Below are 12323 nucleotides of genomic sequence, written 5' to 3' on the forward strand. Positions count from 1 at the left end.
GAGGTCCATTTACTTTTATATTCATACGTTGTTCAATTGGTTCAACGTTTATCTCTTTGCCAATATCTTAGTTTTTATTTTATATAAAATTGTCCATCTTGTCATAGTTCTTAGGAACGTTGTTACAGACGCTTGAGTCTTAGTTCTCTAACGTTTATTAATGGCCCAAGCACAATTGCCGTAGAATAGCACAGGAACTGTCATAATTTTATAAAATTTATTATCATTTCTTTTTACAGCTTATTTTTTAAAGTATGGTTCACTGTACCACATACCCAAATATTAGATTTTACAACTTTTATCAACAACTCGATCTTATAGATACTTGAAACTTAGTGCTTGCTCTATTATCTTGTCATGAATGACAATTTTTAATCTTACATGTTCGACTATTTGGTCTATTATCTTGTCATACATCACAATTTTTGGCCTTACATGTTCGACTCCCCTAAATGTTGTCACTTTTGTCTTGTCGCTAGAGACCTTCATATTATATTCCCGGCACAGTAAGCTTAGTTCGTGGACAGTGGTTTACCGTTCATCTTCTTCATCAAATGTAATTAACTGGTTATCAGCAAATAGACTATGTGTGTTCCGTATGATATTTTTAAAATAGTTTGAACTAAAAATTACTACTTTCTCAAGAGATCGTGAATTTATATATGTGCAGGATGTCCCAGGAGGAATGGTCAATATTTAGGTGTATGACAGGAACTCTCATTTGCAGCGAAAAACTTCATATTGACATATGTACAATTCCGAATGCATTCGCGTAGAAAGGTGATCCACTCATCGGAGTCATATGAACTTACCTCTTTAACTAAACAGCTGACGAGACCGTACGCTCTTTCACAGAAATCAGTTTCACCTGAAACAGAAATGAGACAATCGAATTACATAGAAGTTGCCATGATTTATAAGAAACGTTTTATTTGTGCTCAGAAACTGACGAAAACAGAGATCCAATTGAAATGGTAATGCACCAAATGAAAATATAAATGAAAATAAAAGATGCAAAATACTAGAATATTTATTCAAAAAGTAAAGTATATTTCCGGAAGCGAACATGGCTATTCCCTGAAGCGAAGAGTTACCACAGTTTTTTTTTTTTTTTTTTTTTTTTTTTTTTTTTTTTTTTTAATGGTTCAAATGGCTCTGAGCACTATGGGACTCAACTGCTGTGGTCATAAGTCCCCTAAAACTTAGAACTACTTAAACCTAACTAACCTAAGGACAGCACACAACACCCAGCCATCACGAGGCAGAGAAAATCCCTGACCCCGCCGAGAATCGAACCCGGGAACCCGGGCGTGGGAAGCGATAACGCTACCGCACGACCACGAGATGCGGGCTTTTTTCTTTAAATAACATACCTAGGGATCTAGAATATTTCTCCACTTAGACATTTCGAACATTTTAGAATTTGTCTTGTCTCCACATATGCTTAATTAAGCCCTCCACATTTCATTGCGTAACCTAATGATTCAACTGGTCCATAATACCGTCCCTGAGTGTTTATTAATAAAATGTTCTTTGAGTTTTGGAACGAGCTGATCGTCCGCACAGGCTAGATCTGGGCTGCAGGGAACGTGGTTAAATATTTCACAATCGAGTCGGTTCTTAGCAGAATAATTTATACATTATGAATGAAACACACACAACACTGGTATAACATTCTACAATATTTATTATTAGTTACACGAACCTGTAGCACATACTATGCTGGGTGGACCATTGATCGAGACCGGGCCAAATATCTCACGAAAAAAGCGCCAAACGAAACTTTTCTAGCTTGAAGGGGGAAACCAGATGGCGCTATGGTTGGCCCGCTAAATGGCGCTGCCATAGGTCAAACGGATATCAACTGCTTTTTTAAAGTAGGAACCCCCATTTTTATTACATTTTCGTGTAGTACGTAAAGATATATGAGTGTTTTAGTTGGACCACTTTTTTCGCTTTGTGATAGATGGCGCTGTAATAGTCACAAACATATGGCTCAGTATTTTAGACGAACGGTTGGTAACAGGTAGGTTTTTAAAATTAAAATACAGAACGTAGGTACGTTTGAACATTTTATTTCGGTTGTTCCAATGTGGTACCTGTATCTTTGTGAACTTATCACTTCTGAGAACGCATGCTGTTACAGCGTGATTACCTGTAAATACCACATTAATGCAATAAATGCTCAAAATGATGTCCGTCAACCTCAGTGCATTTGGCAATACGTGTAACGACATTCCTCTCAACAGCAAGTAGTTCGTCTTCCGTAATGTTCGCACATGCATTGACAAGGCGCTGACGCATGTTGTCAGGTGTTGTCGGTGGATCACGATAGCAAATATACTTCACCTTTCCCCACAGAAAGAAATCCGGCGATGTCAGATCCTGTGATCGTGTGGGTCATGGTATGGTGCTTCGACGACAAATCCACCTGTAATGAAATATGCTATTCAATACCTGTTCAACCGCACGCGAGCTATGTGCCGGACATCCATCATGTTGGAAGTATATCGCCATTCTGTCATGCAGTGAAACATCTTGTAGTAACATCAGTAGAACATTACGTAGGAAATCAGAATACATTGCACCATGTAGATTGCCATCGGTAAAATGGGGCCCAATTATCCTTCCTCCCATAATGCCGCACCATACATTAACCCGGCAAGGTCGCTGATGTTCCACTTGTCGCAGCCATCGTGGATTTTCCGTTGCCCAATGGTGAATATTTACGTTATCGCTGTTGTGCATAGAAATATGGTACGGATGAAATCGATGTTGATGTAGCATTCTCAACACCGACGTTTTTGAGATTCCTGATTCTCGCACAGTTTGTCTGCTACTGATGTGCGGATTAGCCGCGCAGCAGCTAAAACACCTACTTGGGCATCATCATTTGTTGCAGGTCGTCGTTGACATTTCACATGTGGCTGAACGCTTCCTGTTTCCTTAATAACGTAACTATCCGGCGAACGGTCCTGACACTTGGATGATGTCGTCCAGGATACCGAGCAGCATACATAGCACATGCCCGTTGGGCATTTTGATCGCAATAGCCACAGATCAACTCGATATCGACCATTTCCGCAATTGATCCATTTTAACACGGGTAATGTATCACGAAGCAAATACCGTCCTCACTGACGTTATGTTACGTGATACCACGTACTTACACGTTTTTGACTATTACCGCGCCATCTGTCACAAAGCGAAAAAAGTGGTCCAACTAAAACATTCATATTTATTTACGTACTGCACGAATATGTAATAAAAATGGGGGTTCCTATTTAAAAAACGCAGTTGATATCCGTTCGACCTATGGCAATGCCATCTAGCGGGCCAACCATAGCGCCATCTGGTTTCCCCCTTCAAGCTAGACGAGTTTCGTTCTCTGTAGTTTTTTTGTTTGATGCTTATTTCGTGAGATATTTGGCCCGGTCACTATCAATGGACCACCCTGTATACGACAGTCTGACAGGGCGATACGTATCCGCTTGAAGGAACACCACAGAAATTGAAAACTAAAAAAAAGGAGACTAGTTTTGCAGACCACATGCTTAAGGAAGACTATAGTTACAAAGTGAAACATGAAGTACTACATCGCATCCATAAAGGAATGAAGATGAACTATCTTGAAACATAGGAAATTAGTAAACACTTGTCCATCAACACAAGCTTAGTACTGAATGACCAGAGACAGTTCCCTTACTCGCCAGATACTACTCGTAACCCCATCCAAGCCATGTTGTAAATTATCCCTCTTAATTATGTACCCCGTTTCCTTTATTTCAGTTACTACAATTTCTCTCGTTGTGTTCAAAAAATTTTACTTTGTATAATCACAGCTACTTCACTCAGCTGTTTAATATCACCATTATATCCTATGTGTTTTAATTTATGGTGTATTAAAGACACGATTATTTTCTTCAGCCATACCTTTGGAACATGTCACGAAAGTCTATGGCTGAAATATTTTCTCTATGTACAACTGTTGTTATTTGTCTATAGTTCATTAGTTAATGTGTCACCACTATTTTATCTTAGTTAAATAATTTTACATCGTATTTAGACTGAAATAAGTCCGCTTCTTTTTTCCTAATTCTAACATTAAAATTTTTCCTCTCTGTAAATGGAGATACTCTGTACATGCTGTAGTTTAAAATGTTTGATTCAACAAAATTTCACAGCACACATATTTATCTTTGTACCTGAAGATGGCTTCACAGCCAAAAACCGGTTCGTCTAAGAAATAAGGTTTATTGTAGAACATTACACCAGTGTTGTGAGTGTATCATTTATAGCTTGCTGCTCTGTTAAACAGAAGTCGTAGAATGTCAGCAAACAGTGCTGGAATTAGGGAAACACTGAGCAGATACGAGCAGGTGAAAATTTTCTATCCTTTGTCAAAAAGAATTTGATACTTGAAAATTTAGTTAGAATGATGTGCCTGAGAGGTCATGGAAGTTCTGGTGATTTATAGAACAAGAGCAAAGTCGTAGTTACCGAAATTATTTACATAGTGGGTAGATTTTATTACATCGTACGTATGTAGGTTGGAACAAAAATATACTGACATTTCGAGGGGTTGTAGTGTTTTCGAGCACAAGTAGAGGCCAGGAACCCACCGCCACAAAAGTTATCCAACTATGCATTTTTTGATGCGGCCTAACAAAAATTCCCCTCCTGAACCAACCTCTTCATCTCAGAGCAACACTTGCACCCTACGTCCTCAATTATTTGTTGGATGTATTCCAATCTATGGTTCTTTATTCCACGATTCTGCGGAGTACCTCATCATTTCTCATCTTGTCAGTCCACCTAATGTTCGACATCCTTCTGTAACACCACATCCCAAATGCTTTGATTCTTTTCTTTTCAGTTTTTCCCACTGTCCATGATACACTGGCATTCAATACTTTGATCCAAACGTATAGTGTCGGACATTTCTTCTTCGAATAAAGGGCTATGTTTGTAAGTAGTAGTCTTCTCTTGACGAAGAATGCTCTCTTTGCCTGTACTAATATGGTTTTTAAGTCCTCCTTTCATCGTCCATCATGAGTTATTTTACATCCAAGCTCGCAGAATTCCTGAACTCTGTCTACATCGTGGTCACCAGTTTTGATATTTTCTGTTACTTCAGATTAATTTCGGCTTTCTTCGCTTTACTCTCAATCCAAATTCTGAAAACATTAAACTTCATGCCACTCAAGAAATCCTGTAATTTTTCTTCACTTTCACTGTTTTAAGAATATCAGCGAATCTTATCGTTTATACCCTTTCACCTTGAATTTTAACTATACTCCTGAATCTTTCTTTTTTTATTAGTCGCATTGCTTCTTTGACGTATAAATTGAACTGTAGAGATGAAAAACCACATTCCTGTTATACACACTTCTTAATCCGTTCATTTCGTTGTTGATATTTCAGTCTTATTATTCCCTATCAGTTCTTGTATGTACAGTATATAACCTGTCTTACCCTAGTTCTTACTCCTACTTTCCTCAGGTTCCTTGCAACGTTTTACACTGTCGAGCTCTTTGCCTTTGTCGAAAAATCCTATTTTGATTACAGATTCCATTATCAGGCACAGGATCAGAACTGAGTCTCTAGTGCCTTTACTTCCCCTAAAACCAAAGTGAACCCATCTAACAGGTCTTCAGTTTTGTTTTCCCCCTTTTCAGCTACAGCTGCTTCTGTAGTGATTCAAGGACAGTTTACGTGCTCCAGAATGAGATTTCCACTCTACAGTGGAGTGTGCGCTGATATGAAACCTCCTGGCAGATTAAAACTGCGTGCCAGACCGAGACTCGAACTAGGGACCTTTGCCTTCCGTGGGCAAGTGCGCTACCAACTGAGCTACCCAAGCACTACTCAGGGCTCGTCCTCAGAGCTTTACTTCTGCCAGTACTTCTCCTGCGTAGGAGAGCTTCTGTAAAGTTTGGAAGGTAGGAGACGAGGTACTGGCAGAAGTAAAGCTGTGAGGACGGGGCGTAAGTCGTAATTGGGTAGTTCACCTGGTAGAGCACTTGCCCGCGAAAGGCAAAGGTCCCGAGTTTGAGTCTCGGTCGGCATACAGTTTTAATCTTCCAGGAAGTTTCAGTTTACGTGCTATTATTAGCTGAAATTTAATCAGAAATTAATGTTTTCCCTCTTTCCTTCTAACGACCCCATACTCTGGTATAGCTCTGTTTTCTATTCCTTCCGCAACTACCACGTTCCAGTACCCCATTATTATTAGCTAGTTAGCCACTTTTGTGTTCCGTAGATCATTTGATCGAGTCTTTTATCGACATAATGTCGAACGACTCAGTTTACAGAACATGTATCCAAGATTAATGCTAATATTAATATTCATTATTTTTTAGTGCTACTCATGCCAGTATTAAGCACTTAAAAACAAAGTCCCTTTTTTACTTTTTAACTTGTTTTGCTACCTGTCGGACATTTTATGTTGTTAAGCAAATTTTTGTTGCTGATAATTGAACTCCTTTCTGAACCACTGATAGCTTTAATGATGGACAATAATGGTCATTAGATTTTCATTTCCTTGAATTGCCCGTTCAATAGCCTCATATACTCTTTCTTTTTAACATTTGAGTGACGTCCGCACGTATATGCATACCTCAACTGTAGTTGATGACTTCGTTTTACTGTTTATTCTGATAAGAACTACCTTATTTATGAATTTGTTCACAGTAACTCACTCTCAGCCCCATCTTCCTATACATAAAGAATCCTACTGCCGGCGTCGGTGGCAGAGGGGTTCTAGGCGCTTCAGTCCGGAACCGCGCTGCTGCTACGGTCGCATGGTCGAATCCTGCCTCGGGCATGGATGTGTGTGATGTCCTTAGGTTAGTTAGGTTTAAGTAGTTCTAAGTTCTGGGGACTGATGACCTCAGATATTAAGTCCCATAGTGCTCAGAGCCATTTGAACCATTTTTGAATCCTACTCCCATTTTACCATTTTCTGCTGCTGTTGACGTTACCCTTCATTCGTCTTGCTAGAAACACTGTATGTAGACTGAGTCTCTGCATTTTTCTTTTCACATTTTCTGGCTTCCCTACCATGTTCAAACTTCCGACATTCCACGCTCCTACTTTCGTTAGTTACTCCACCTTTTTCTCATGATTACTCTCTCTGAGATCCGAATGGGGAACTAACCCGGAATCTTTTGCGAGTGGAAAGCTTGTCGTGACACTTTTTGAATTACAGGACACGTGTGAAAACACATTATGTGTCTTTGAAGCGGTGATTTCCGCAGCGTTCTGCATGCCGTTGATCACTGCTGATTCTTCCTCTTTTTGTGGCAGTCCTCTACTCCAAAAGGAAGATACTGCCCTGCAATTCAGTCCACTAAAGTGCGTTTAAGCTGCAGAAGAAAAAGCACCTGTTAGGCCATCGCTTTTCAGGAAAACTTTAGTTGTACCGCTGACAGCCGTCATTGTGGTTAGTGGAATTTTTTTCACATAGGAGTGGATGCAATAGACGCAACCTTCTGAACACATTAAGGTTCATTGGGAGGAGTCCCCCTCCGATACGTCAAGGATGATTAACGTTTGCTGCCGGAGTGGTGTCTTATTTGCGGGGGTACCCCTATAACTTCCTTTCAGAACATTGGTCACTACTCTCAGTGAGTCAATCAAGACAACCCGTAGATACCGATGAAGTTTGGTGATGTATTTTTGCTATCTCATCCCCTCTCTCCCTTCCGCCCTCCCCCCCCCCCCCCACCTCTCTCACTCTTTGTCTGTAGAAACATGTTTGAAGAGATTTTAAAGGAGAACGTGAAGTGATCGGTATCTCACCTCTGCCAGCGACGCAGTTGTCGACCATTTCACTGAGGCCCTCGTTGTTAGTCTCGTTAGGGAAACGGCGAGTCATCACTTTGATCAGGTCGACATCGAAATCACCTTCCGAATCGATCTGTAAAAACACAAAAAGCTTGTACAATATGAAACTAGAAAAACCTAAGGTTTACAAGATGAATGATTTGAATTGGTTGTATGTGAAATGTCACTCCTTTGCATCGTTCTCTACGTTCCTGCAAATCGATCTTGCCATAACTCTGAAAGGTAGTAAAATACAAATATTCATATGAATGTTTTAATCTGTTTACCAGAGACATGTAGCCTGTTCTCTAAGTGTGCTCAGCTCATCTGGTGAGAAAACAATCGTTAAAAGATTGCACCGATTTAATGATCCTTTTCCCTATAACTCCAAGGACCGATGACTTTGTAGTTTAGTCCACTTAAACTCCATGTATCACCACATTCCAATCCGAGGTGGTAGTGCGTATCCAATGGCAACGTTCTCGACGAGGCTTAAACTCTAATCTTCCTTCTTTTTGCTGTCGGATGTGAATTAAATCGGATTCCAATCCTGTACATAAGTTTTCTCTGTGCGAGCCTCTAAAGGGTAGAATACTCGTTACATAAGGAGTATTTAGTCCCTGACACATTCACCTGGCGCATGTCAAATTTCTGTCTTGGTGTATCAATTAACAGAATGAACAACTCAACAATTCACACTGCTAAGGCTCAAGCCTGGAACACCGACAAAGTATAATTGATAGGGGATTAATTTATACCGTGGACTCTCAAAGCTACAAGCAATCGAAGAAGAAATGAAATATTAAGGTTTAACATCTCGATGATGTGGTGATTAGACACAGATTTCAAGTTCGCGTTGCACTGTGACGAGAAGGAAATCGGTCGTAAGTTTAAATGGAACCATCCGGCGGATTTCTTAAGTGATTTAAAGAAACTATGTGGAATATAAACGTGGGAAGCTAGGAAGAAAATTCTACCCAGTCATCCAGAATAGCAGTATCTCATAACTCTGCCACCTAGCTCGCTCATTCAGATCACAATCTGTAAGACTCATATACGGGATCTGTACTAAAGAGGTTTTACGTGTGATTCTGAGGCATTTCGTGACGTGCTGTTTCGATCTACGGCTGAAGGGCCGGATTACAATTGAGGAAAGGCTATATATGCTCAATCGAGGAGATGCAAGACGATCGAGCAGCCAAAGGAAGAAAATTACTGCTATGACAAGATTACGTTATAATATCAAGTGGTTGTGTTGTATATGCAGAAGTGTGCTGAAGAATGGGTGTAGGTATGGCTTATAAAACTAAACTACATATTAGTGTAGGGTTGTCAGCAATGTATAATACCTGTTGTTCGGTCGTATACAACACTCGTATACCCTTGGTTAAAAGTTGTCATGAAACGCTGATGTCTTTAGTTACAGTGATTAATGTTTACAGCTACCAACACTCCTGTTGACGGGTGATCTCATTGTCACACCAAATTACATCCACCGGAAACAGGAAACATGCCGCAATTGTAATGAGAGGCAATGCAGTCTATCAAAGCATGTTGAGTAGTTTAGTCAAAGCATGTTGAGTAGCCGGTCGGGGTGGCCGAGCGGTTCTAGGCGCTACAGACTGGAAGCGCGCTACCGCTACGGACGCAGGTTCGAATCCTGCCTCGGGCATGGATGTGTGTCATGTCCTTAGGTTAGTTAGGTTTAAGTAGCTGGCCGAAGTGGCCGTGCGGTTAAAGGCGCTGCAGTCTGGAACCGCAAGACTGCTACGGTCGCAGGTTCGAATCCTGCCTCGGGCATGGATGTTTGTGATGTCCTTAGGTTAGTAAGGTTTAACTAGTTCTAAGTTCTAGGGGACTAATGACCTCAGCAGTTGAGTCCCATAGTGCTCAGAGCCATTTGAACCAACCATTTAAGTAGTTCTAAGTTCCAGGGGACTGATGACCTCAGTAGTTGAGTCCCATAGTACTCAGAGCCATTTGAACCATGTTGAGTAGTTTGTCTGTCAGTACACCCCTGACAGAAACGGTGAATCATCCAGAATACATGGTCGGATGTCACTGTAACTTCGAACATATAAACACTATCGGTGGCTATGTAATTAATTCAAGTTGCGTTTCTCTCTGGATGGCTGAGCCCCCATCAGAGTGCATTTGGGTTGTTCGTGTTCAGCGTTCAGTCGAGTCGGCCCTAGATGACTCCTGACAGGTTCGAATCCTGCCACGGGCATGGATGTGTGTGATGTCCTTAGGTTAGTTAGGTTTAATTAGTTCTAAGTTCTAGGGGACTGATGACCTTAGCAGTTAAGTCCCATAGTGCTCAGAGCCATTTTGACTCCTGAAAGCTCGCAGCGCTGTTGCCAGCTTTCAGCTGCGAAGTGCTAACGACTGCAGGCTAAAACAGTAGCCGTCTACTGTGACGACAATGAGGCGTCGCCACAGAGGCATTTACACAATCGCATTACGTTATTGGTTGAGGTAGGCCCGCGAAGCTACCGCACCCAACCCTGCCGCAACTGACAGGAACTACCTTACGACGAAACATCTACGGGGATGGTAGTGAATATAAAGGGCGTGAAGCTCAGATGTTGAGTGATCACGTTAAGGGCATGTGTAGCCATAAGAGATAGCGTTATCAACAGTTTGAAAGAGGCCTCACTATGTGTCTCCATTTGGCCCACTGGTAGAATATCCACGTCTGGGGGGCATTCAGATGTGACAATGATTCGATGTTGGACTGCACTGGAATGTGAGAATAGGCAATGTTCCAGTTGACGACGTCTGACCACCAAGCATATCATAACTCCATCACATCTGTGTCTGCCATCCGAAAACATGTAATGGACCCTCTATAACATTCAGTATCATTCCAAACCATTAATGGGCGACTAGCGTCAGCCATACTAGGGAATTACAGGCCTACCCTTAAAACCACAACAAAAACGGCTGCGTTTGGAGTGGTTCATTGACTGGGAACCATGGACTGCTTATGCATGACGTCGTATTTTGTTCAGCGGGAATCGCCGATCTGCTGTACCACGGATCTTCGGCGGTTTTGGCGGCGATCTGCAGAGAGGTCCCCTTCATCCAATGTTATGGGGAGATACAGCGGCGTTACTCCTGGAGTCTGGCGTACGGAGCCATCGGCTATGGCTTTAAGTCACGGCTGTTAGTGAGGGAACTCTCGACGGGAGCAATAGTACGTCACGGTCATCCTACGCCCTCAAGTATTGCCTCTCGTGCGACAGTATTGTGTTGCCATTTTTCACCAAGGTAGCTACAAAATCTAAAAAGGGAAATGCAAAGTCTCAATCTGGATATAGTAGGGGTCAGTGATGTGAAATGGAAAGAAGACAAGGATTTCTGGCCAGATGAGTATAGGGTAATATCAACAGCAGCAGAAAATGGTATAACTGTGGAGGATTCGTTATGAATAGGAAGGTACGGCAGACACTGTGTGTCACTGTGAACAATTCAGTGATAGGGTTGTTCTTAAAAGAATCGACAACAGACCAACATTGTCAACGATAGGTTAGGTATGCATGCGGACGTCGCGAGCTGAAGATGAAGAGATAGAAAAAGTATATGAGGATATGGAAAGGATAATACAGTACGTAAAGGAAGATGAAAATCTAATAGTAATGGGGGATTGGAATGTAGTTGTAGGGGGAGACGTAGGAAAAGAGGTTAGAGAAGAATATGGCATTGGTAGTAGGAATGAGAGAGGAGAAAGACTATTTCAGTTCTGTAATAGCGAATATGCTGTTCATAGATAAAAAAAGGTAACTGCGAAGAAACCATGGGTAAAAGGACTGACTCATATAAGAAAGTCAAAATAACCTTCGGTGAAATTAAAAGCAAGGGTGGTAAAATTTAGAGTCCAACGGGAATTCCACTGTTAAATACAGAGGAGAGAGCGGATAGGTGGAAAGAATACATTAAAAGCCTATATGAGGGAGAAGATTTGTCTCATGTGATAGAAGAAGAAACAGGAGTCGATGTAGAAGAGATACGGTATCCAGTATTAGAATCAGAATTAAAGTACGATTTGGAGGACTTAACATCAAATACGGCAGAAGAGATAGATAACATTCCATCAGAATTTCTAAAATCATTGGGGCATGGGCAACCGAACGACTATTCGCGTTGGTGTGTGGAATGTGTGTGTCTGGCGACATATCATTTGATTTGCGGAAAAAATATCATCCACACAATTCCGAAGACTGCAAGAGCTGGCAAGTGCGAGAATTATCAGACAATCAGCTTAACAGCTCATGTATGCAAGTTGCTGACAAGAATAATAAACAGAAGAATGGAAAAGAAAAATGAGAATGTGTTAGATGACGATCAGTTTGAATTTAGAAAAGGTAAAGGCACGAGTGAAGCAATTGTGAGATTGCGGTTGAAAATAGAAGCAAGACTAAAAAAAATTAAGACACGTTCATTGGATCTGTTGACTGGAAAAAGCATTCGACAGTGTATATTGGTGCAAAATG

The 12323-nt window shown here is 41.2% G+C and overlaps 1 protein-coding gene across 1 annotated transcript in view; it reads right to left on the bottom strand.

Moving 5' to 3' along the window:
- The window catches only part of LOC126418724 (uncharacterized), a 35975-nt gene that overhangs the window by 1196 nt on the left and 22456 nt on the right, over window positions 1–12323 (bottom strand). Inside the window, exons 5-6 of the mRNA XM_050085629.1 lie at window positions 7804–7921; window positions 813–868 (exon numbers count right to left, since the gene is read on the bottom strand). Coding sequence (XP_049941586.1) covers window positions 813–868; window positions 7804–7921 — 174 coding nt within the window. The remainder of the gene's footprint in view (window positions 1–812; window positions 869–7803; window positions 7922–12323) is intronic.

The sequence above is a fragment of the Schistocerca serialis genome, chromosome 9, assembly GCF_023864345.2.
Source record: "Schistocerca serialis cubense isolate TAMUIC-IGC-003099 chromosome 9, iqSchSeri2.2, whole genome shotgun sequence".
NCBI classification, from domain to species: domain Eukaryota; kingdom Metazoa; phylum Arthropoda; class Insecta; order Orthoptera; family Acrididae; genus Schistocerca; species Schistocerca serialis.